General features: G+C 44.0%; 1 protein-coding gene across 4 annotated transcripts in view; it reads right to left on the bottom strand.

The window, feature by feature from the left end:
• Window positions 1-27,500, bottom strand: part of LOC134457267 (nuclear receptor coactivator 3-like) — a 143,312-nt gene that overhangs the window by 31,848 nt on the left and 83,964 nt on the right. For 3 of the 4 annotated variants that reach the window (XM_063209183.1, XM_063209182.1, XM_063209184.1), the window contains 5 exons: window positions 27,124-27,228; window positions 26,432-26,592; window positions 18,196-18,296; window positions 14,814-14,988; window positions 5-205 (listed from right to left, as the gene is read on the bottom strand). In XM_063209183.1, the coding sequence (XP_063065253.1) occupies window positions 5-205; window positions 14,814-14,988; window positions 18,196-18,296; window positions 26,432-26,592; window positions 27,124-27,209 (724 nt within the window). In that variant the 5' untranslated portion in view covers window positions 27,210-27,228. Of the gene's footprint in view, window positions 1-4; window positions 206-14,728; window positions 14,759-14,813; window positions 14,989-18,195; window positions 18,297-26,431; window positions 26,593-27,123; window positions 27,229-27,500 lie in introns of those variants that run through there. The other variant, XM_063209185.1, reaches the window with a different exon arrangement.

Raw genomic sequence — 27,500 nt, forward strand, 5'->3', positions numbered from 1 at the left:
GCACCTTCTCCCTCCTCCATCATGGCTTTAGGTTGTGTGAGGGCGAAGATCTGCATGATCTGCATGACCTGCATGTTGTCCTCAGGGGGGCCGTGGGGGCCATGCGGGTGGGGGTGCGGGTGGCCAAACTTGACCAGCATGCGGCAGTTGAAGGTGTGGCTCTTCTGACGGGGGGCCTCCTCCCCCCATGATGATACCCCATTGCCTGCAACACACACAAAAACACACACTTTTAGTATTATGATGGCACTCCATTGACTGCAACACACACAAACACACACACAAATGCAAACTTTTATAATGATGAAAACCCAATGACAAAAACACACTTTCATAATTTAAGAGAAACTGTACAACAGTTGAAGTTGTTGCTCTTCTGACATCATGACACAACATTCATTGTAACACACGCACACAAGCACGCACGCAGGCAGGCACGCACGCATGCACGCACGCACACACTTAAATTGCTATTATTAAAGAGATACTATGCTACAGTTGACAGTGGGGCTCTTCAGATGCCCAATTTGCCCTGGTATGAGAGGGGCACGTCTCATTTCTGCTCTGTATCTGAGAGGTCTATCAAGAGAAGCTGAGCCAGCCATTACTGTACAACAGTCTCCTCTCCTCCTCCACACTCTTCCTCTCCTCTCTTCTTCCCCTCCTCCACTCCATCGCCCTATCCTGCCTTCCCCTCTACCCCAGCCTCAAACCATCCTCTCCTCCCTGCTCCTACTCCTCTGCTCCCTTCTTCCCCTCTTCTTCACCCCTGCCCTCTCCACATCTCTCCGCTCCTTTTCCACTGCTGTCCTCTCCTCCTCCACTGTGCTGTCTTCTCATCCTATCCACCTCAACTCTCCACTCCTCTCCTCTCCTCCTCCACTCTACTGTCCGCTCATCCTCTCCTCTCCTCCACTCTGGCCTAGCCGACCGAAAGACAAACAGAAAAGAGAAAGCGTCGTCTGCTGCACTTCTGATGGCCCAGTTAATGAAGCGTAGAATTAGTGCAGCCGGAGAGTCGATTTCCGATATCCCAGAATGCCGTGCGAGAGGAGGGATGGAGGGAAGGGGGGAGGGAGGGCAGCAGGGGCCGCAAGCAGCAGTAGCAGCAGCAGCAGCAGCCCTATCCATTCTCATTAGGGGCCCCGGATAGGATAGGATACACTCCTCCTCCTCCTCTAACTCCTCCACCTCTACCTCTGCCTCTCTCTGTTTCTCTAACACACACACAAATGCACATTACACACACACACATGACCATAGGGGTCACCTTCAGGCATCACACACACACACACACACACACACACACACACACACACACACACACACACACACACACACACACACACACACACACACACACACACACACACACACACACACACACACACACACACACACACACACACACACACACACACACACACACACACACTCTGTCCTCAGTCCTCACACACAAACATTAGCAGCATTTAGTGAGGGGGCGAGTGAGGGGGCTTGACTGCGTTATCGATAGTGACTGTGGTGCTGCTGATGCATCATTTAAAAGAGGCCCTGCAGGCATACGGAGGATAGCTACTGAGGCCCCGCGGCTAAGGGGCCGAGGCTAAGGGCTATGGGCTATGGGGGCTGAGCATCTCTACCTGCAGTACCTGCTCACGGACACACTCACACGGCTGCTCATTAGTCAGAATCAGCACCGGGTGGCATCCTACACACATACTGTCAGCGACGCCGACAGGGGGGGACAAAGGGGTCACGTGTCCCAGGCCCAGGGAGATGGGGGGCCCATACTTGGATCCTCATTACATTGTATGTATTGGGTTTGGGGCCCCTCTTTCTGTCTTTGTCCCGGGCCCAGCCATCACTGTCGGTGGCCTAGCTTACTGTACATACTGTACATTGGCACATGCAGAGGTGCACACAAACACGCATGCACGCAAAAAACACAAACACACACGCACAAACATATCCGTATGCCCACACAACCATACGCACACATGCACACCCACACGCACACAAATGCACACACACGCAGACAAACACATAAAACACACACTTGTAGATAGTGAATACACTAACCAAACAGATACACCATAACAAATAACACAAAAAACACACACATCAGAACGTGTACACACACACACACACACACACACACACACACACACACACACACACACACACACACACACACACACACACACACACACACACACACACACACACACACACACACACACACACACACAAGCACAGCATTACAGCATCACTAACAGCACATTTTTATCCTATTATCCCACACAAGGTGGGGCAAGCCAAAGAACAAAAAGTGTTGATACAGGGGAAAAGAAGTTAAGGAAAATAACGGGAATGGCAAAACAGTCAGAGAAGACATGTGTGCGCTGTGTGTATGCATGTAGGAGAGAGAGAGAGAGAGAGAGAGAGAGAGAGAGAGAGAGAGAGAGAGAGAGAGAGAGAGAGAGAGAGAGAGAGAGAGAGAGAGACAGAGTCAGAGACAGAGACAGAGACAGAGAGAGAGATAGAGATAGAGATAGAGATAGAGATAGAGATAGAGAGAGAGAGAGAGAGAGAGAGAGAGAGAGAGAGAAAGAAAGAAAGATAGAAAGAAAGAAAGAAAGAAAGAAAGAAAAGGAGAGAGAAAAGGAGGGGAGGATGGAGAGAAAGAAAGAAAGAAAGAAAGAAAGAAAGAAAGAAAGAAAGAAAGAAAGAAAGAAAGAAAGGAGGCAAAGAGACAAAGGGCCGAAGGAGGGAGAGAGAGAAAAAAAGGACACAGAAGACATACAGTACATCAGCAGGGGAGGGGAGCGATTGTACAGAAGAGAAAGGAGGGAAGAGAGTGGAAGAAAAGGAGGTGCAGGCGACAGTGATAAGGAGAAAACAAATGAGGGCCATTTCTTTAAGGTGGCGGAGGGAGATGGGGAGTCAGTGACACATTACAGAAGGAGGTGGCAGAAGATATAGTGCAGTACTGTAGCTGTGTGTGTGTGTGTGTGTGTGTGTGTGTGTGTGTGTGTGTGTGTGTGTGTGTGTGTGTGTGTGTGTGTGTGCGTGTGTGTCTACGCATGTGTGTGGTGTGTGTAGTGTGTGTCTGCACACGTGTGTGTGTGTGTGTGTGGTGTGCGCGTGTGTGTGTGTGTGTGTGTGTGTGTGTGTGTGTGTGTGTGTGTGTGTGTGTGTGTGTGTGTGTGTGTGTGTGTGTGTGTGTGTGTGTGTGTGTGTGTGTGTGTGTGTGTGTGTGTGTGTGGTGTGCGCGCGTGTGTGTGTGTGTGTGTGTAGGGGGTGGGGGTAATACTACTGAGGAGTTAATCACAGGCCTGTCAGGGCCCAGCAAACAAATTCATAATTAATGAGAGTTATAAATAGCCACACAGTCATGTCCACACACACACACACACACACACGCACACGCATACACGACACGACACGCACACACACACATATATATATATATACACACACCATCTCCCTGTTAGAGGACCAAGGTAAATCAAGCTAAACACAATGAACACATTCATGCACAAGGGTACACACTCACACAAACACACCCGCAAAACTCATCAGCACAAATAAAATAAGCTCAAAGGGGCTGTGACACACCATGCGGCAGAGCAATGAATCATACCCAAAGATACCATAACACACAAACGCACACGCACACGCACACACAGACACACACAAAGCAGAAACAAAACACGAGCCCACAAGGCACAAGAAATTCTCAAAATGCCTTTCCGCAAGCAATTTCTTTTTTTCATGAGCAGTATCTTCATTCGCAATCTGCCATTGTTTGCCAGCTTCCAGCACACACTACGGGCTGAGGAGCAAAGTGCTGCAATACTCTCTCTCTCTTGCACAGAGTTGACCAACGTGGAGAAACGTCACTAGACTGGTTATCAGTGTTGGGAGTAACTCGTTACAAAAGTAACTAATTACTGTAATGCATTACCTTTTTGAGTAACGCAGTAATGTAACTGATTACAGGGGGGAAAATCGGTAATATGTCCTCGTTACAATGCAAGTAACTTGCACATTACAACGCATTTTTTTCATCTAAATTTTGTGTGAGTATTTTGTTTTCTTTATACAATGTTCGCGGATCACCGCGAGATCAGCTATTGCCTACGATAGCCTACGTCCGCGCAGAGATTTTAAAGTTTCATGCAGAACATTGCTTCCTCTTTCATGCTTCGTCTCTAGAAATGGCAGGCTGACAAAGGATGACCGATCCAGAAGATGGGTATATGCCCACTACTTTGACTCCATTGAAAATAAGGACGCCAAGAACATAAAGTTAAATGCACACTGTACTTGAAACCCATTCGCACGAGACAGGGACACGGCAGGGTAGGTTATCCGACGGGGGGGATGAGTACGTTGCACCCCCCTCACTTTTGTTCAACTAAACATCACTAAAATTGAAATAAATCAATTTGAAATAAAATATTATAGGCCTCTTGGCTCATTAATGCTTATTATATTTCATTGTAGCTTCAGCTGTACTTATCAAGCCTCAACTCCAATATCGTCCTTGGCATTGTTCAACAACGTTTATGACAAAATCTGGCGCATGTGGGGGGTTGGGGGGTCAGACATTAAAAAAAGAAATTGAAAAAAAAAGGAAATAAAAAAAAATCTGACTGGACGATGACCAAACCTGACAACCAACCGGAACCAAACTTTTATTTTTCTTAGGCCTTATTGTATGTGGGTATGACGCAATTCCTGAAAATGTTGGTTTTCAGTCTGCAGGCTTCCAAAACGACTTGTGGATGGCAGGTGAAAGTCATGCCATCTCATAGATTTGCACTGTAGATTGCCAAATCCTTATTTCCAGTCATTTTGGCTAAAGTAACTAAAAGTAATGCAAAAGTAGTGTAATGCCTTACTTAAAAAAAAAAAGTAATGTTGTAATGTAAGGCATTACTTTTAAATGACAGTAACATGTAATAAGTAGTGCATTACAGTTTTTGAGTAACTTTCCCAACAGTGCTGGTTATGCATCACATGAGCTAGCGACAATCAGTGGTTTTCATCTACATGTTATAAGCGGAACTGTCTCTTCATGAGAACAGGGGCTACGGTGTTCTTTTTTTTAGTGGCCGACATCAGGTGGTACAACCAGAGCTAATGCCCATACATTAATTAATGATTTGTAATTAATGTGCAGGCAATTAATGTTTTTCTTATATAGAGATGTACCGGATCCTGATTTTTAGGATCCTGCCGGATACCGGATCCACTGCTTAAGATCCTGCCGGATCCGGAACCGGATACCGGATCCTACGAAAGGGTTGAAACATATAGCCAACTCGGTCCGTGTACCATTCGTTCTTTTGTTTTTCGATTCAGAACCAAATAACAAAAAACGAAAAAACGGCTGATTATTTCATTGTTTCGTTTTAGTGACAAACGAAAAAACTAATTTCGATCTGAATTTCCAACATTTATTTTGTACTTCATTTCAAAACAACGTCAATGAAAAAAAGCCGACGTGCTATTTTTATTTTTTGATATTTTCATTTCTCAGCATTATGTGCCCCGGAAGTACTAGCGTTTGCCCCTGCCGTTGGTGATGTTGCGAAACACAGGACGATGTGGTCCGTGTATATTTTCGTTCATTCATTATTCTATTTTGGATATCACATGAGAAAGGAATAAGGACTCGTTTATGATGATTTACGCTTGAATATCACACCAAGCGCCATATTTTGATATTTTGAAGGTACAGAAAATGAAACGCTGAATATTAGAAAAGAGAGAAAAGCAAAAAAGAAAAACATCCTTCTGAATTGCGTCTTTTGTTTATTCAGAATTCGGGTGACCTGAGAGTAAATCCTGGAAGGCTGGTTGAGCCTTCATTACATGGTTTCTTTGGAGGCAAACGGACTTTGCAGGCATTGTTGATGCAATATTCAGAACGTTGCTACACTTCAAAGATGTGGTCGATCTGTGATGACTGTGCGAGGAATTTGTGTCATGAGATGGTTGCGTAGGCTATCCATATCAAGCAAGCGCCACAAGCATGTGCATACGCGCCACCACCATTGAGTAGGGCGCCCAAGAGAGGGGAGAGAAGAATGATTTACTGTCTATTTTTTTTACTTAAACTTATCACCCAATTTAACTTTCGCAACGACATTTCATGTGCTTAGGCCTGGTCTTAAGACTTGATTGTATTTGGCCATATAGCCTAGCATCCTAATCCAACAGAAGTGCAGCTGTGCGACCGGGAAAGATATCCTCGATGGGAAGGGGTAGACCAACTGTCATTGAGAACATTGACAGTTCTTACGATCAGCCTCAGTTTCCCAGTTCATCTCAAGCCTTTAGGTGTATGTACCCGGACATATTGCTTTCCAACAATATCACTAATGTTCCAAATACACCAAAGTGAAATGTGTATTCAACATGCGTAAAACTTGGTATGGAGAGCGCGCTTCAGCTCATTACACTTGCCAGAATACGCAACAGTTTGCGCGAGAACACTGCTTTGGACAGTTTGCTCCCTAAGCCTAATGCATATTACTACATGGGAAAGGGTAGAATAGGTTATTGATTCCAGAGACTTAAGCCTTTATTTAGGCTATAAAGTTGAGTCCATAACATAAAGGGAATTTCATCTCTATTTTATAAGGCGGACGCACGCTCCAATACAGGCCTAACCATCCCGAGTGCTGTGCATAGGCCTACTAGCCCGCACATCGCAAAAATGTTTTTCATCATTCTATTATTTTTCTGTTGTGTCTCTGGCTCCAGCTACTGTTCTGTGTGTCGTTTGGTAGTTAGACCTTTTCTGATGCGACAAACTTTCCTTCCGGGTAAACAGAGGGGGAGGGGTCAGTCAAATGAAATTCAATAAATGAATAGCCAAATATCACAAATTGAAAAACGATCAAAAATGTTGTCATTTTTTATAATGCTATTATGGTATGAAGTAACACATGCAGAAAACAAAATACAGCCATTTCTGCTTGTATTGCTTTAATCAAAACAAGAAGTTGCACCCTTTTTTGAATTTCATATTTCATTCCAAAATAGAATAATGAATGAACGAAAAAGTACACGGACCCGATGTTGCGCCCCACCGCCTTTCTCGTGGCTCTTGTTTGACAGCGCGCACGACTGACATAGTTTAAATGTCGTAGACCTAGGCTACCCGAAGACCCCAGGTTTTATTAACAGTTTTGTAATAGACAACGACCACCGAACACTGTTTAGGTGTCTTGTGGGCTTACTACAGCTATATTAGATAGGCTTGTTAGCGAAGCTGTCTTATGGAACAATGTGGAGATAGCCTATACGTAGTAGCCGAATGGGATCTGGATTATTATTATTATTATTTTAAGGCATCTGTTTTCTAGGAACCGAAAGGAGCTGACTTTTGGTGGCAGGTGGTCGCGTCCACCATGACATTTTTATAGGCCTATTGTGTTGTTGTTGGACTCTCGGAAAGAATTGCCCTCTGACGTTTCCCCACTAGCCATCAGATCTAATGCCAAGCATTCTTTTGTCATGAACCCTAGAAAGTCTCTAGTTTGCCAAATAAAATCTGTCTTCCTGGCGAATTCATTCCCTTTGTCATTGTCCCTCTTTTCCTGTTATAATTCTGACCTGGATATGTTTATCACTGTCATCTGTCTAAACCTACACAATGCGTGCACGCAGCACTTAATACAGCAGGCATCTATCAACGGAACGCACCGCGTGTGTGAGCTGCATTCTCCTTAACCCTCATGGAGTGGCAAGCCTAGCTTACTGAAAATGGCCATTGCCACTGTGTTCAACGTGTTTTACACATTCAAATACTCCCACTAAAGACATCTCCCAAACTCAACGATGAGTGCTGCAGTGCACATTTCACCTCGCACCACACTCGTGGACAGGTCGCAGTGCAATACAAGGGCTGCACCAGATGCAAATGCCACAGAGAATGATCGCACCTAGAGCTACTCAGAAATGTAGCCTACTGTAGGCCTATGATAGGGGTGAAGTTTTAGCTCATGTAAAATATTTCATTTTCCAGTGTAAAACTGGTGCTATTGATTTTGTGGTAATTGCCTCAATAAACCAGCATTTTGGATGGCCTTCATTTGTGATATGGCTCGGATTTTTGTTGCAGTTTTGTAACGTGGACTATCTTCTCCGTGTATACTTTTGTTTTAGTTTGGTATAATTACGGACAATGCAAATTACTGAGTTTTGTGTCATTTTGACATTTTTTGGAAGGAATATAATCAAAATAGTCCCGCCGGGTGGATTATTGTTTTGTGACGTGCATGTGAGAGCCTTATGTCGGCAAAGGGTACAACAGTATTGATTGGTTGTAGGCCTATTGTTTGGTCTTTTGTAGACTGTCTGTACGTATTCACTCATGAAACTGTAACGTGCTTCAAACATAAGAGTAGTGCCGCCAGAGACGTTAGAATTAAAAGAATCTTTGGTGCCGCGATTTCAGCACCATGGACAGAGGGCGCCAGTCCATGCAGGCAATGCAGGCAAGGCGCGTCAGGCCATGTAGACGGACATGAAAGCTTTCAACTGATAGATTTTCATAAAAATATTGCCGTTTGGATTTGTTTTAGACTGTGAATTTCACATATATGTTTCAAAACACCTCTTCTGACAACATCCAGTATGGATTTAGTTATGAGTTAAACCCACTGACCTGTTTAATCGAGGTCGGCTTGTAGGCTATAACTTCCGGGGCACATAAGGCCGAGAGATGAAAATATCAAAAATTAAAAATAGTACGTCAACCTTTTTTTCATTGGCGTTATTTTGAAATGAAGTGGAAAATAAAATTTGGAAATACAGATCAAAATTAGTTTTTTCGTTTATCACTAAAACGAAATAATGAAATAACCAGCCGTTTTTTCGTTTTTTGTTATTTGGTTCTGAATCGAAAAACAAAAGAACGAATGGTACACGGACCCCAACTCGCACATGTGGGCCCTTTTTATTACGTTGGCGCAAACTATTTTTAAGGCTCATTGGCTTACTGCCACACTGCCTTCAACAGTCGCTTACAAAGGGCTTTCACTCCATGCAGCGATTGCGGTTGTGAAAGACTGACTGAAAAGCCTAGGCTACGTAAAAAGTAGAGATGCCCCAGATCCTGATTTTTAGGTAACTGCCGGATACCGGATCCACTGCTTAAGATCCCGCCGGATCCAGATAGTCTGAAATACCCTATTATCCTGCCGGATCCGGAACCGGATCTTGGATCCTGTACATCTCTAGTCTTATACAATCCAGTGAAAAACATGTATTACATACAGTAGTGGCATTAGCTGTGTTGGTACCACCCTGCTACATCTACTACTAAACAAACGTCAATGTCTCAACAGCAAATAGATGGTCCACTTCTCCACAGAAGCACATGGAGGGTCTGTGCTGTAGCCTCTGATGCGCGTTCTCAAATGTGCACTCTCGTACACACAGATGTGTATCAGTGACTGGGCAGGGCAAGGAGCTAAGAGGAGGGGAGTGGCCCATCTCAATAATTCAGGAGCAGGGAGACAGGGAGAGGAAGAGCAGGAGAGCGTGAGAGATAGAGATAGAGATAGAGATAGAGATAGAGATAGAGAGAGAGAGAGAGAGCAAGAGAGAAAGCAAGAGTGAGAGAGGGGGCCGGGAGTGAGGGAGGAAAGGAGAGCAAGCGAGAGAGAGACAGAGCGAGAGATAGAGGGGGGGGGGTGCAGACAGGCCCATTGGACGCACTAGACTGAAAAAAGTGTAAAGAGAACACATGACTGGATGTCTGTGAAGAGCCTCATTCATCCTGGCCATGCTATCCAAAGCAGTTCACTTGAAAGCTTCTTTTGTTTTGAAACTTTCATTCGCTGACTTATATACATAAGTCAGTGCTTTCGTTATGCCAGCATCAGTTTCTTGTGAGTTTATACACAGGCAAGACTGAAGTCTGGTGGCACTTGTGTGTTGAAGGAGAGTGAATGGACTGTTTAGATTACCTCTGATGTGTGCCTGGATGGTGTTGGCACAAACAGTGAGGAAAATCAGTAAAAAAAGAAGGGGGGAGAGGAAGAAAAGAGCAAAACTGGAAGCTTGGAAAAGATTACATTTGCTTAGGAAGCTAGCTAGCTTAAAAAAAAAAAACTTAGAACAAAAATTTGTGTCATCCTTACACTTGGAAAATATCTCTGGCTCCTGCCCTTTCTACTTGCAATACCCAAGTAAACAGCAGGCCTGATGACAACTAAGCCTTCAGTGTACCTCTCGAGTCCCAATGCTCAGCTTCACACACGGCCAGAGATGTGGAGAATTAAACAAGAATAGAGGTGCACAGGCCAGGGTCATTTTTTTTTTATTATTCTTTCCAGAATTCATGCTGCCCATTCACAAATGTTACCTATTTCATGAATATTCACCACCACCATCAAATTCTAAGTATTCATTATGACTGGGAAAATTGCACTCTTCATACATGAAAAGGTGGCTCTTCTCCATTTTGAATTTCCAGAAATAGACATTTTTAGCTGCAAAACTTACTGTACTTTGGTCATACTAGTAAAAACAATAGGCAGCACAGTTTCAATGAGAAGCATAGATTCAATACCTACTTTGACCACCATCCTACAAATTGCACCTTTAAAGCAACAATAAGTCGTTTCCCTCATTTCAACTACAAGGAAACAATCCAATATTCCAAACTTACGTTGCATACATTTACTGGCCACCACTGCATCATTGGTATGAGTAGATGAACCACTGACGTGATGTTGAAAACATTGCTTCAAATTTGAAAAAAAATTGTGCAGGTTTAAACCGCTTGAAGTTAAAACATCCCCTCTGTGCTTAAAATAAAGAGCATTCATTTGAAGACGCATGGTTATTTTCAAAGCTTACTCCAACACAGCTGATAGGCAAAATACACAGTAGAAGCCAACCAATCACTTTTCATATGTTTACACAGTGAAATGGCTTCATCTGGCGTGAATATGCTGTGACCATTGGAAGAATAAAATCATACGTCAGGCAATCTAAAAATATTTCCCCTTTCTGTGGGAACAGGACGTTTTTAGTGGCACAGCTCGCCGTAGCCTGGCTAAAAGTAGATCACAGGATGGTGGTACACCCCCAAACAATCAATCTGGGGCTTTCGACCTCCACTTGAGATCATCACCAGGACTCGAGAAATGCTTTCTGCTGCGTGTCCTTTGAGAGGAGATAGGACAGATACAATGAAAAGCACTTCTCAAGAACTCTTCAGTGATGTACCCCACTTACCTTACATTTTCAAGATTTTTAACTTTGCTTGGAGAGACACAAAAAGAAATTGGCCTCGTGATGTGGCGTGTTTTGTCATGTGCACTCTACGGAGGTCAGCGTTCTAAGTGTTGTAAGGCGCCTAAAATATGTCTCCCAATTCTCTCCTTCACTGTGTAGTGTATTCTGTAGTGGGTTGTAGAAAAGATTCGAGTTAAGATTTGAGTCTTCAGCACTCTCAGGCGAAATCAAAACACCTATGGTCACTTAACATGGTATGTACCTGTGAAGGTGTGTGTGGGCATTTCTGTAGGTGTGTGTTCTTGCGAAAACTAGCAGCCAAAGGCCTCCAAGAAAAGCTCACTATCTCACAGCTCATTACTATAATATTAGCTGACTTGTAATAGCTGACGAATAAGTTGAGTATGAATGATGTGTTGGTGGTGGAGAAATGGGATGCAGCCCAACTCACCAGTGTTGGGCAGCAGGGTCTTTTGGAATGTGTATAAGGGTATGTTGAAGACAGGCACGTGCACTCCAATACGGCAGGGGAGGCTGTGCCTCACCTGTCTCTTCTAGACTTCATGAGAATGATGAGATGCAGTAAATGTGAATAATAGTAACAATAATAACTACTGTTTTCGAGCATATTTACCATAACTACCATTTGTGCACTATTTAAACAGTTTCAATCATTTTCAATCATTTTTGTGGCCAAAACCGCACTATTTTCCCACCTCCTGCTCCGAATACACTGAATTTGGGCCAACTCCCGAGTTGGCCTCACCGCAGATTGCGCAATCCCTCAGTAACAAGCTTCAGCGCATGCGCCATTTTGCTCGTTCTGTGTATGCAATTCGTAATATTGTATTAAACGTTTTTATACACTTAATAGAAATATGTATGGTGTGCCCTCATTTTCCTGATATTTGTTTTCACTATTTTCTACGTGTGATTATCATTTCTTTACTCTGAGCGCTTTGGCAAGCTTCTTTTGTTTTGAAACTTTCATTCGCTGACTTATATACATAAGTCAGTGCTTTCGTTATGCCAGCATCAGTTTCTTGTGAGTTTATACACAGGCAAGACTGAAGTCTGGTGGCACTTGTGTGTTGAAGGAGAGTGAATGGACTGTTTAGATTACCTCTGATGTGTGCCTGGATGGTGTTGGCACAAACAGTGAGGAAAATCAGAAAAAAAAGAAGGGGGGAGAGGAAGAAAAGAGCAAAACTGGAAGCTTGGAAAAGATTACATTTGCTTAGGAAGCTAGCTAGCTTAAAAAAAAACTTAGAACAAACATTTGTGTCATCCTTACACTTGGAAAATATCTCTGGCTCCTGCCCTTTCTACTTGCAATACCCAAGTAAACATAATAAACAATAAACAATAACAATAACCCATTGAACAATAACCCCATTGAAAAATAGAGTAGTGCGGCGAGCAACACATTGGCCTCACCCTCATTCTGCCGTTGAGTCTAGCTTTGTCAGTGACGTCATAGCGCCAAGTTCAAAGTCATTAGTGTTGGCTAGCTTGTTCACGTTGACTGCTACCATCGAAGTGGATTTCATAACGAAACTAAGATCATTCTCAAAGTTGGATTTCCAAGGGAAACAAGACGTGATAAAGACACCAGAGCTGAGGAAATTGATTCAGGAGATTGGACAGAATATTATTTGATTATTTCACAGTGAGTGGTACAACCGAAAAGACTGGCTATGTGGAATGGGAGGCAACAAGCAAAACAACGTTAGCAGTTTGCTAGCTGGGTTGGATATGTCAAACCGTGAGAATATTATTGCGAGAAGCCCTGTAATCAAGACAGCATTTCAAGGTAAGGAAATTTGATTATTACATTTGCCCGCCGTGGCGTTGACTTGGGTCTAAGTTTTATTTGGTTTTGTCAAGATGAAGGAAGAGTTGTTTGAAAAATAGTTCGGTTGCATTGGTTTTACAGTAGCTATGTTTCACATATGCATTTCAGGCGTAATCTTAACCTGCAACTAGTGAGAATGTTTTGAATGACATAGCAATGGCTACATGTCTCAAAGAATAATTCATCACGAGTGATTTTGGCAACAGAACGAACTGGGGTTGTGGGTTCCTGGATTTTGGTTTGGTTTGCGGCTGTGTGTTCACTTTGCCAGTCCCAGTATGCCCAAGTGATAACGTTGCTTGCTATCCTAACGAGGCAGTTTAAAATGATAATAATCAAACGCTGCCTGTATAATACACGCTTTGAGGTTAGGCTCGTCTGACATTCTTTGAAGTGTCCATCCTCGAGACGAACTACTGTAGAATATTTCAGCGTCCTTGTCAATGGTTTAGCCTACATTTAGCTTGAGTTTGGGTCCCGCAGTGGTATGATGTGGATGAGTGGGATAGTTGACGGTTTCTCAGGAGGAGTGTCCTCAAATGACGCACCATGTCGTGCCTATTTTCTGTCTACTCTAGTCTTTTCTACCGGAGGTGGTAGCTGTCCATGATCACGGCCACGTCTGGCTTCATTATCTATTTCACAGGCTACCAGAAGGATCATCCCGGTGGGGTGATATTCTGTTGTTGAATGCATAATGTGAATTGTTGCTGTGTAAGCGGTAGCCTATTACAACGCAAGCATCGGATCTGTATTTTCGAGTGGTGGAGTGAAAGGAACGCTGATAAGCAGACCTCAAAATTCACCATAAGAGCATTTTTGTCCAAAATGCTCGTGTGACTTGGGGTTATCAGCGTCCCCTCTTTCAAAGACCAGAAAACACTGAGAATGGCCTTGTATCTTGACGGCCTATAAAAATACAGTATAATCCTGGACACATATCGCGTCTGATCTGAATGTGGTGTCCACCTTTCTAACAGACATATTGGATTGGTGTAGGGAGGAGGAGTAGGCCTAGCAGGCCTAGTAGCGCAGCCTGTGCAGTAGGTAGCCTAGGTAGAACTAAACGTGACTCTGCCGCCAGTTATATGACTCAAACTTGTTAAATGGCACTGCCCCACCGTTGTTTACCCACGCCCCCTGCGCCAACGCCGAGTCTGGACCACTGAATCCTGTGTGTGTGTGTGTGTGTGTGTGTGTGTGTGTGTGTGTGTGTGTGTGTGTGTGTGTGTGTGTGTGTGTGTGTGTGTGTGTGGGTGTGTGTGTGTGAGAGAGAGATATCTAATAGCATTTTCTCTAAATGCAGTATGTTTTAATATGTAGGCCTACCTTATGTTCAGAAAGCGGCATATGGAACTTATAGGTATTTGGCAAATATTGATATATATTTGAAAATCTGATATTGGAAAAGTCACTGCCTCACCAGCCATAAAGTTGACGGCACGTCACTGGTTGAAGACTGGGTAACTGACCATTGGCAGGTTCTTATGGAAGTCCTGCAAGTGTGTGTGTGTGTGTGTGTGTGTGTGTGTGTGTGTGTGTGTGTGTGTGTGTGTGTGTGTGTGTGTGTGTGTGTGTGTGTGTGTGTGTGTGTGTGTGTACCGTTGGTCTTGGGCAGGTTCTTGTGGAAGTCCTGGCAGTGTGTGTGTGTGCGTGTGCGTGTGCGTGTGCGTGTGTGTGTGTGTACCGTTGGTCTTGGGCAGGTTCTTGTGGAAGTCCTGGCGGTCGTCCTCGTGCAGGATGTTGTAGACACTGGTGTTGATCAGCTCCTCCTGCTTGTACTGCAGGTACTGAGTCACGTTGTCCGACACAAACACTATGCTGCCCTCGCGGTTCACTACAAACAGGAAGCCGTCCAGGGCCTAAAAAGCAAAGCATCGTGGGTAGAAAGATATATAAACAATGCACAATCAATGATGTTCACATTTGTTACATATTGCATAGTGCACTACATATGGTATAAACTCTGCTTTCTAACTGTGGAAAATGTAAAATGAGAAGACTGGTCATTTCCAAAGGCCATGTCCAAAATACCCAGTCATTCACTAAATACTTAAGTACTGGACACTGGGTGTGATTACATTGTTTAGGTTCCCTTCACAGTATACTACGTAGTACTTGAATGAATGAGTGAAAATCCCAAATTCTGCCTCCGAAACATGGGGGAGGTCATGAGCACGTAATAACCACACATCACTTCGAGTCAGGGCAAGGTATGAGAAAAATCAATATCATAATTATTTTAGTCAACATTGATATCAAGATTTTGGAAAAACATTTTTTAAAGTAAAAAATATCGTGCCAAACAATTTACAATCCTCCCACCCTTCAGTGCAAGTGGAGAGACATAGAGAAGCACACAGTTGGTGCACTGCATGAGAGTTTGTCCCCGGAAATGGCTCAAATGGAGGGGAATGTATTGGGCATAGCGTAGCGCATAACCTTTTGGCAGGATAGTAAAAACAATGAATCAACTCCATTTTATGAAATTTGATATCGCTTGACAGCAAAATTGATATTGCGATATAAATTCGATATATTGCACAGCCCTACTTCAAGTGGCTCTCAGGTTGCTCAAGGACACTCGCAGAAATAAATACAATAGTCATAAAAGAAGCAATATAACAACACACAGAATAATAAAAAACAAATAAATAAATGAAAGTAATATAACAAACCATTAAACAACATCAAAAAAATACAAAAAAGTAGTCATAAGACAACATAAAAATAATATTCAAGACACAGTGTAAAGTTAGGAAGAAGAAGTAGGAGTCATAACGGGCTATCAATAATGAGATTTACAGGACACCTGATGGGCTGATAAAAAGTGACATCAGTGGCAGACGGTGCGATTCATAAAGGAGCCAGCCAACTGGATGAACACCTCAGACACACACACACACAGACACACACACACACACACACACACACACACACACACACACACACACACACACACACACACACACACACACACACACACACACACACACACACACACACACACACACACATCTACTGTTGGAGAGAGAGAGAGAGAGAGAGAGAGAGAGAGAGAGAGAGAGAGAGAGAGAGAGAGAGAGAGAGAGAGAGAGAGAAAGGGAGATAAAGAGAGTCAGAAAGAGAGAGAAGTAAAGAAAAAGACAGCCTGTAGAAAGTCATAAAGAGTTGAAAGAACTGAGAGGAAGAAAGGAGCGCACAGCGCTTAGAGAAGAAGAAAAATGGCAACGAGCAGACACTTAAATTGAAAGGACAGAGAGATTAAGAAGAGGGGGCATGCAGGCAGGGATGGAGATGAACTGAAAACAGATGGGAGGTGTTAGAGAAAGAATGAAGAGGAAGCAGAGGGAGCGACAAAAAGTAGTAAAGCAGAGAGAGAAACAGATTGAAAGAGAGGAAGATAAGGAGAGGGAAAAGAACAAATAGAGAGAAAATGAGCCAAAGGAGATACGTTGTAGGACACCGAAGAGAGAAATTACCACAGAGGGTGTGTGACTCTGAGCGTATCAGTGAGAGAGAGAAAGAAAGAGATGCATAGCTACAGGAATAGCAAGTAAGAGAGATGGAAACAGACTACGGCTTTCTCATTAGCATACAATACATGTTGCTTCATGGCAACTAGACTAGGGTTCATTGACGTTTTCTTAGCAGCAGACGTCAGGGTGGTGCAACCCAAACGAACTATTGTATGGATTAAGCCCAATTCATTTTTTATTTTTTTTTACTGCATAATGGAAGAAGCATATTGATTGTGTGTGCATTAAATATGATTACTAATTCATTTCTGGCATTAGCTGTGGTTGTGCCACCTGACGTCTGCAATTTTAAGTTTAATTTATTTTCTTAGCTCTTATTTATTATGTATTTGTCCTGTCTTCCTGTTATGTGTTGTGTGTATGACCAGGTGGCACTCAATTTCCCCTTGGGGATTAATAAAGTCTCTCTCTCTCTCTCTCTCAATAAAAAAAACAAAAACGCCAATGACCCTCATGCAGTAACTTAAGCCCAGCGTTCTCTAGTTATTTTTCTTCAAGGGCCAAATTATGTAGAGCAAGTGAGGCTGCGGCCCAAACCAACGCCCCAACCTTATGAGAAACAAGTTAAATGTCTGGACAGAGAACAGATTATCGCTTTTCCGTTTTCCCTTCTTGTCAATGTCCGTCATCAGTCATTTGTTCTGACCTCATGGTGGGCCAAATGTTGGTCATGCCTGGGCCGGATTTGGCCCTTGTGGGTCTTTGTTTGAAGACCAAGATAGTAGCCCATCCTCTTGGTGCCACTGCTCAAAGCTGTCCTCAGCATTCGCTACTCCTCTGGCCACTCACTCCAAGGCCATACAGAGGATCGGGGGATACAGAGGTGTGAGTCCTGAGTTCAGATAGTAAAAACCCTGCCACAGGTTTAATCCAACCAGTTCTGAATCAGGTGATCATGATGAGCAAAAGACAGGTGGTAGACCTGCTACTCCGTGAAGCCACCTGTGTTGCAAGGAAACTGTGGCAGGGTTGTTACGTATTGAACCCGGAATTAGCCTTTTTCGCAATTACATCAAGCCAGTTCAGTTTTGCGAAACAGCAAAAACAACAGTAGGTTTCCGTAGAAAACAGTGGGTCTAAGTTTATGCCTATTGCCACTGGATGCTACTTGTCCTGCTTCAAATGCTGTTAAAATGAAGGCATCTGATGTACTCTACTTTACAAAAAAATTAAACTAACTAACCCGTCTTTGCATCTGCACTTGTTGTTCAGTGTATCTCCTGTGCACCTTGTATCTGCTAGTGATGTTGGCTATGATTATGTCCTCGTTTGTAAGTCACTTTGGTTATAAAGCTTCTGCCAAATGCAATGAAATGTAATGTAATGATGTCACGTGAAAAAGGGTCCATTGACAACTCCGAGAGATGATGACAGCTGTATGACGTTCATCATGTCTAACTGTTAACACTTAAGCTTTTCTTTTACTTCAGACATGTAAATGTTTTATCTTTTTCCTGACACATTTCAACGGTATAGCTGCCGTCTCCATCTGACGTAAAGTGATGATGTGACCTTTGACCCCAGGCTGACCTGTAGGAGGAGTGGCCCGAGGTGGTCCTTGTCGATGACTCCCTGGCCAGTGGAGGACACGTCTGCTTTCTGGACATCGTCGTCATTGGAAGAAGCTTTGCCTATGTGAGAGAAAGGGGACAAACATTAGTTAGAGTTAAGTAAACTTAACACACGTACAAACACGTGCAAGCACACATGCCCACTTTGAACACAATGCAGAAAAACTGTGTCTCATTTCAATAAATATCTCATGGCCCAGATCATACAGATGGCCATCCTCTACACAACATCTCAGCTTGCCACTCAGACAGAGGAATGTTTGATCTCAAATGATGCGTGTGTGTGTGTGTGTATTGGTCTTTCCTGTATCTGTTGTGATTGAGTTCGTAGATGGTAATAAATACATCCTGCATTTTGCCAGTTGTCTATGACAGTAATCTATTGGTAAGATGTGTCCATCCACCTGTCCACCAACCTGGATCCAAGCTAGGTTGAACTACCTGTCTTCCGTGTACGTGGCCTTAACTATATAAGGGTGTGTCTTTATTTTCAATGCTTGCGCTGACTGTGACCGAAAACGTCTGCTCTACACTTGGGTAGCACCTTTTTGTTTTTCTAATGCAATAAAAAGTTCAACATTGCATTTGGCAGAACGGTGTGCGAGTTCCCCTTCCTTGCTTCAAATACATCCTGAAAGCTCCACTCAACTACGAAATCTGCTCAATGGAATAAATTCCCTCGGCATTCATAAAAAAGCAAAAACAGGAACACTCTTGCACACTTGCTGATCCACACTAAAAACGTCCATTCCTCCTCCTGCTTACTCTTGGCGAAGAAGGAGGCCGATCACCAACAGGGGGCAGTACAGCTCAAATATCTCGCACCACATCTCCTCGCCAGAAAGTAAGGCAGAAAAGTTACAGCTTTCACCGTATTCACTTCCACCACTCACGTAAGCCAGCCAAGACTTAAGATGGGGAGGGTTTACATTCAAGGTACACTATGTGCTTGTCTCATGCGCTTAATTCCAAACCCAATAAAAAAAAACACACACACACACACACACACACACACACACACACACACACACACACACACACACACACACACACACACACACACACACACACACACACACACACACACACACACACACACACACACACACACACACACACACACACACACACACACACACACACACACACACACACACACACGAGGAAAAAGATGGTGAGCAGCAGTGTAGAAGAAAAATGGCTGTGAGGAGGAGGGAGGAGAGGGGTTAGTGAGAGGACTAGATCAGAGAGAGGGGGGGGGCAGAAAGGGAGAGACATGAGAGTGAGGACATGAAGAAAGAGAAAAAGAGGAAAGGAAAGAGGGCTTTTTTTTGTTAATGCAGGACAGATTTTGTCTGCCGGGGGTATGTTTAGCACTAGAAAGAGGTGTGTGCGTGTATGTGTGTGTGTGTGTGTGTGTGTGTGTGTGTGTGTGTGTGCGTGTATTATTAGGGAGGAGAGATGATTCCACTTGATGAGCTCCCTGGAGGAAGACGGTGGTGGGGTTCAAGCGATGCACTAACACCGATAAGCCACCACACTACCACACTAGTCTACCACACAGCACAGCACAGCATGGCACAGCAGCACACCACACCTCTGCGCTACGCTACCGCTCAGCCCCACAGCCTCTACTCTACCCTCTGAAGGGGAAGCTGCCTGCTCATAGCACTTCATCAGCTAGCCCCACGCTACGCTACGCTTACGATGCTACACTACTGGCGAGGCTGAGGCTTCCATGCGCTCCATCAGCTAGCGACACACAACACTGCTACAGCCCTTTCCTCTCCCCTCCCCTCGCCTCTCCTCTCCTTCCCCCTTGTCTCCTATCCTCATCTCTTTCCTCTCCCCCTCCCCTTGTTTGTCTATCTGTCTCTCTCTCTCTCTCTGTCTATCTCTTTTCCTCTCCTCTCCTCTCTCTGTTGCACATCACTCTGCATCGCTATCACACTCCTGCTCACGGTGACAGCAGACGGCTGCTGCGATCTCCTGCAGTCGACTCTTAAATAAAAATGAGGTGTGTGTGTGTGTGTGTGTGTGTGTGTGTGTGTGTGTGTGTGTGTGTGTGTGTGTGTGTGTGTGTGTGTGTGTGTGTGTGTGTGTGTGTGTGTGTGTGTGTGTGTGTGTGTGTGGTGGAGGGGGGTAGAGTTGTGGTAGGTGGCGTGTGGATTAACAAAGACTGGAGGTGAGAGAAAGACAGAGAGAGAGAGGGGGGAGGATAGACAGGTGTGAGGAGGAGAGAAAAGTGAGAGGGAAAAAGAGGTGGGACTGTGTGAGGGATGGATGGAGAGAAAGCGGGAGGTAGAGACAGTGAGATGGATAAGGAGATGGAGAGAGGACGGGAGAAAGGCAGGGAGGGGAGGAGAAAGAATAGGGGAACAGGGAAGAGAGGGTGAAAAAGAGAGACGGAGAGAGAGAGAGAGAGAGAGCGATAGAGAGAGAGAGAGAGAGAGAGAGAGAGAGAGAGAAAGAGAGAGAGAGAGGGAGAGGGAGGGTGGAATAGAGGGTGAGAAAGAGAGAGACAGACAGAGAGACTGAGAGAGAGAGAGGGAGAGAGAGAGAGAAACAGAGCGTGTGCCACTTCATTATTCACTTCCTGTAACTATGGCAACCTGTCTCCACAGAGTCAGAGGCAGCTGTAGCCTCTTCCCCTTCCTCTTCAGATGGCTGAGATGCCCAGATCTGTCACCCAGACGCTTCCGCCCTCCTCCTCCTCCACTACTCTCTGTCTCACGCTCACTCTCTCTCTTCCTCCCTCCACAACCTTCCTTCCTCTCTCTCTCTCCCTCCCTCCCTCTCTCTGTTACTGTCTCTCCCTCCATCTTTCCTCCTCCTCCACCCCTCCCCCAGCCGTTTCACAACCTGAGCAATTTTTTTCCACCCATCCACTCAAAACAACTCCCCTCATCCTCTGTTCCTTTTTTCCCTGCCCTCTATGTACTGTGTCTGTCTCACTTTCGCTCTCTCTGTCTCTCTCGGTCTCTCTCGGCCTCTCTCGGTCTCTCTCTGTCTCTCTCGGTCTCTCTCGGCCTCTCTCTCTGCTTGTGTCTCTCAGTCTGCCTCTCTCCCTTTCTCTATGTCTGTCTTCACTCTTCACTCTTCTCTTCGCCTGTCTCCGTCAGTCTATCCTTCTCACTGTCCGTTCATCTGTCTGTCTGTCTGTCCGTTCATCTGTCTGTCTGTCTGTCTGTCTCTGCTTCCCTATCTCTATGTCCGTCTATCTGTCTGTCTCTCTCGCTATTTGTCCATCTGCCTGTCTGTGTCTCACCTGCCTCTCTCTGTCCTCCATTCTGCTGGTTGTCCTGGCTGTCTGGCACCTCTAACTTAAAGCCCAGTCACATGGCCAAAAGGGGAGAATTGGAGCCATTAAGTCACCTCACCAAGCAAGCGAGTGCTCACACCACAGACCAGACTAGAGGCTAAAGGGGGTTGCTCTCATTGGCAAACCACGTGGAGCAGCACAACACACACACACACACCTCGCTCTCGCTCACGTACTGTAACGCACGCACCCGCACACTCTCTCTCTCTCTCACGCAATCTTACACACAAACACACACACACACACACACACAATTACAGAGCTGCAAACAATGGACTAATTATGGGATCATAGCAACACTAATGAAGCCCGAGTCTGTGCACCTGCACACAAACGCACACACACAGGCTTGCTGGAACACACACACTTGCACACACACACGCTCGCACTCACACATGTACACACGCACAAACACGCTCGCTCACACACACACACACACACACATGGCACATCTGTGTGTGAGCTGGCTAATTTTTCAAACACACACACACAAAGACACCGAAGTACAACGAGGGAGGCAATTTTACAAACACACATGCATGCGCATCCACGCACATGCAGACGTACACACACGCAGAGGACACATCTGCATGTGTGAGCCAGTGTTATGAGCCACAGCTGCATGTCTGATGAGGGCGTAATGGGTTAGCGCAGGTCCACAGGCTTTTTCGGCCAATCAAATGACAGCATTTGACTGTCAAGCACTGAGGTGACACAGAGACAGAGACAGAGAGAGAAACAGAGAGAGAGAGAGAGAGAGAGAGAGAGAGAGAGAGAGAGAGAGAGAGAGAGAGAGAGAGAGAGAGAGAGAGAGAGAGAGAGAGAGAGAGAGAGAGAGAGAGAGAGAGATACATCTATGCCTCTTTTTTTTCCCAGTATCCTATTATTATTCCTCCCATCTCTTCCCTCTCGCCCCTTACAAGTATAAACAATCTATGAGGAAATGCCAGCCTGTGGGGAGAGACAAAACGCAGCTCAAAACTGGACAGACAAAGAGAGCAAAAGGGAGAAAAGTGCCTCCAAATGCAGCCCTAATGCCACTGATCTCCAAAGCAAACTAATCAACTCGGAACAGCTCGTGGAGAAGAGTGGTGCTTCATTCAAGGAGGAGGGCAAATATTTTACCAACCAAAACTATGATTAGGCTGGACAACGGAGGGACAAATGATTCACTATGAGGCATCCATCCAGAGACAATGGCTGCGTTGATTTGAGTGTGTGACAAATGGACACTGGCAAATTACGCTGGCAATGTCCACTGATTAATAAAGCGAGAAGTATCTCTTCTTGGTGACATCTTTAGTCGCATCTGCACAATCAGGCGTGTACACCCCTCTCCACAAAATGATAACTAGAAAAACGAACTAGAAAAAAAATAGTCTGAGAGCGCATATCTGCCCTTAATTGTTCAATGCGGCAGGCGTGCATTTCCTGTTATATTTTCCAAATTTTTATTGAAAATGAGATTGGGAACTGTGTTACTACGATGGTGACTCGGGTTCGATTCCAGCCAGGGTCATTTGCCGATCCTTCCCAGTCTCTCTCTCTCCCCACGCATTTCCTGTCTCTCCTCCACTGTCTTGTCAAAAATAAAGGCAAAAAAGCCCCTAAAAATATACATTTTTTTAAAAGAAATGAAAATGAAAATGAGACTGCGATCAGCAATAATGGTCAAAATCACGGTTTCCCCCAGCACTTTATAGATAAGGCAGTCACCTTGACAACAAACAACTCCTACCTTGACTAGGTTCCCTGAAAAGATACAAATTTTGTAATGTGAATTACTTAAAGAATTGTATAAACTATTTTTTTCATATTTCATAGGAATGTGCACAGCACAGCCTTTTCATAGAAAATGGACACGTGTCTCTGATACCAGCTAACCCGCCCCAGTCACTTTGACTAAGAAATGTTCTGTGGAAAACACTGAGTTGAAGGTGAAGATTGTGCACATCCCATAAAAGGTGCAGGACAAAGGCTGACTGTAGTTTCGGAGTAAGAGGTCCGCACACTTAAAATCCTTTTTGTTTTCTTTTATCATTTTCTTTAATAAAAGAAAACAAAAAATATTTTTTTTAAATATATTTTTTTGGTCTTTTTGACTTAATTTATGATAGTACAGTGAAGGTGGTGACAGGAAGCGAGTGAGAGACAGAGACAGGGGAGGGCCAGCAAAGGGCCCGGGCCAGGAATCAAACCCAGGTCGGTCGCATAGTAGACAAGTGCCCTACCGTGGCCCAACAAAAATGATTTTAAGTGTGCGGACCGCTCACTCCGAAACTACTGTGGGAAACCCTGAACATAGTGTAGATGACAGATGACCAGTGGTGTAGTTTTTCAAGTGGGGTTACGCAATTTGTGACGCCGTCAAATAATTAGGCAACTTCTCATGTTATCAACACGAAGTGCCCAGTACACCCCTGGAGATGACCAAAGTGGTCCAAATGAGGCCTGTGGCAGCGCTGAGAGGGAAATCAGGCCATCTCTGATTGGAGCATCAGGGTCATGCACGCTAGGTGTGATTAAAATATATATCAGTGTCACGCTAGGTGCGATGAAAATAGCTCAGGGTCACACACACTGTGATTAAATATACTTCAGGGTTATGTTTGGTGTGATGAAGCCTGGTTCAAGGCGATGCTATGATTCGTGGAAGGAAAACAGCAACACGAGGGAAATACTAACAGATGGTTTAGTCTGGAGGGTAGTAGTCTTCGCTGCTCATGCACATTCATCCATCCGTCAGTCAATGTTTAATCATTGAAATTTTCATTTCAAATTTCACAACACATAATCCATCCTTATACTAACCCACGAACCTCATCATCTATTTTTATCTTTTAAAAAATGTGTGCATAACTGACCTAGGCCATGGCTCCAGCTGTTACACCGAGAACGCTGGTTCGAGTCTGACCTGTGGTCACCTCTTCAGTTTTTCGGTCTTAATTAAGGTAAAAAGTCCCCCAAAAACACCTTTGAAATGTGTACACAACTATTAATTCAGCCATTCCAACATCAATCTATCCATGTATATCTACTCTTTGTCATAAAGGGGGTGTGATACCGTCCCAATCTGACCAGAATGTACTTGATGTATGGTGGTTTGTTTACATTATACATGCAGATGGTTACGATACATTCTTTTGTTAAAGGTTTGAATGTCCATCAATCACCTCATTGAACTTTTCGATATCCGTCCATCATCTTTTCGTCCATTTAAATGTTTATGCAACTATTTGTCCATCTATGAATATACGGCTTGAATCCATCCAACCATATACGTATAACTGTCATTACAGATGGTTTCAGTGTGATAGTATCTCAACATGGCCTGAATTGGTAACACTTTAGAATAATGGATGCAAAAAAGCATTATAAAGACTTAATAAATAATTAACTATTGATGAACAAAACATTAACAAACATTTGTAAATGACTAGGAAATGTAAACAAATGCTTGTAAATGACTAGGAAATGCTATGTTAATATTTTATATTTATCAAACATTTACAAGCTGCTTGTAAATGAATAAAATACTCTGTTATAAGGTGTGTAACATCTTGCAGATATCATTTGTAGATATTTTATAAAGCATTAATAAAGCTTAGTTAATAATAAAAACATTTGTTGATGTTTTATTCATCATTAGTTTATTATTTACTGAGTCTTTACTAAGGAACATTATTATAAAGTGTTACCCCTGAATTTACTGCATTTTATGGTGGTTTCTGACATTATGCAATATGATTAATAATGCAATGACAACGTCTACATTTGTTTGCAAATTTGTTTCTTACAGACATTATGTAACAACTTCTAGGAATGTAGGCAGATGTCTTCCTGGTAAAATGATAGCGTAATGCCGACTTCCTGTCCAAATTCCACTATGACGCAAGAGAGGAAGATGGTGGTCATAACGCATATTAATGTTTAGCAGACACAAAAGTGACATTACAATGACATGCTTCTTTATGAATCCCATGGCCCTTGCTGCCAGTGTGATAAAATTAGCCATGTGAAGAAAACAATGTGATAAAATGCAATATTAATTTTTGCTCACACCAAATAAAGTTGTCGTCTTGTTCCTGTGTGTATGTGACATGAAGTCATGTGTAACATGCATTCTCTCTCTCTCTCGCTCCTGTGTGTGTGTGTGTGTGTGTGTGTGTACGCGTGTGTGTACGCATGTGTGCTTGTATCATGTAAAAATGATGTCATAAAATACCCCATGAATTTTTCATCCCACCTATGCATACATGCATCCATGTCAGACATCAAGTATGCTTATCATTTACCTTGTTCTTTGAGCTTGTGTGTGTGTGTGTGTGTGTGTGTGTGTGTGTGTGTGTGTGTGTGTGTGTGTGTGTGTGTGTGTGTGTGTGTGTGTGTGTGTGTGTGTGTGTGTGTGTGTGTGTGTGTGTGTGTGTGTGTGTGTGTGTGTGTGTGTGACACTAAGAAACCAAGCCATGTGCAAGTTCTTCTTTGAACCTGTGTGTCTATGTGACACGGATACATCAAGACGTGTGTAACTTGTCCTTTGAACATGTGTGTGCATGTACCAATAAACCAAAACATACCTGCACGTCTAGGCATGGCATGTGTGTGTGTGTGTGCACATACCGATATGTACATGTTGTTGACGGCACAGTATGGCACCATGCGTGTGTGTCTACATATTGCGCAGTAGGACACCGCGCCATGCATGTACCTTGGTGGTGTGTGTGTGTGTGTGTGTGTATATATGTGTGTGTGTGTGTGTGTGTGTGTGTGTGTGTGTGTGTGTGTGTGTGTGTGTGTGTGTGTGTGTGTGTGTGTGTGTGTGTGTGTGTGTGTGTGTATGATAACACCAAGACATGCTGTGCGTGTACCGTACCTTGTTCTTTGATCTGGCGGATCTGCCGCACGGTCTCCTTCAGGATGGCACACTTGTCGGGCTTGACGTTGAAGCTGTCGATGTCGCTGAGGTTGGCAGAGATGAGCTCGGCCAGCTCCTCGATGTACTTGCTCTCCTGCTCGCGACGCCGCTTGTCACACCTGCCCGGCACCACGACAGGACAACAAACACACACACACACACGTGACTTACTGGATTATGTTACCCGCGTTAAACCAATTAACCCATTAAGACGCAGTGTTATAAATGTGCTTTTACCACAATGGTAATGATCAAGTCATAATGTATTACTAAAGGCCCTGAGTAAAGTCTTAGTGTCTCTCAACAACACTTTTGAGAAACGCAGCCCTGCATAGCAGTGCACAACAGCAAGGCAGCAGATGCATGCAAGACTGCTGGCTTTGTGGAGTGTATTGAGTGTGAAACATCAATTACCAAGCCTGATTGGAGAACATATAGAGTTGTTATAATACAAGACAAAAAGGATAAATGGACAGGTACAAGAAAGAGGGACAGATTGATATTCATCAAGTCTCGTCAGGGAGACAAAAAGACCAGGCAGACAGACAAGCAGGCTGGCAGAAAGACAGAACGAAAGAGAACATAAGACACAAACACTATAGCAGAGTGACAGACAGACAGGCAGACAGAGTTTAGCGTTCCAGACTTACCCCAAGCCAGGCGTGTCACAAGTGGACAGCTTGCGTTTGCGGTCGGAACACAACGGCTCCAAGGAGTTCTCTCCTAGACTGCTCATCTTGTACACACATCAGCCCCTACAGACACAGAAGATGGCACACAGACACAGGGTCAACACATGTAGTTGAGTCAACACAGTTAGTTGGGTCAACACATTTTACGCCATTTTACACGGCATCTCCATCTTACGTGCAACACCATGCAAGAATCATGCCATATTCCACTGGTTCCCAACCTGGGGGTCGGGTTGGAGTAAGTATTGCAAGGGGAGTCGACAAAAAAGGAACTATTTGTATAAAACCTTGAATATATGCTTTCAAATTATATAACATTTCCATAAATTGGTTGG

This window comes from Engraulis encrasicolus, chromosome 10 (genome assembly GCF_034702125.1).
Source record: "Engraulis encrasicolus isolate BLACKSEA-1 chromosome 10, IST_EnEncr_1.0, whole genome shotgun sequence".
Taxonomy (NCBI): domain Eukaryota; kingdom Metazoa; phylum Chordata; class Actinopteri; order Clupeiformes; family Engraulidae; genus Engraulis; species Engraulis encrasicolus.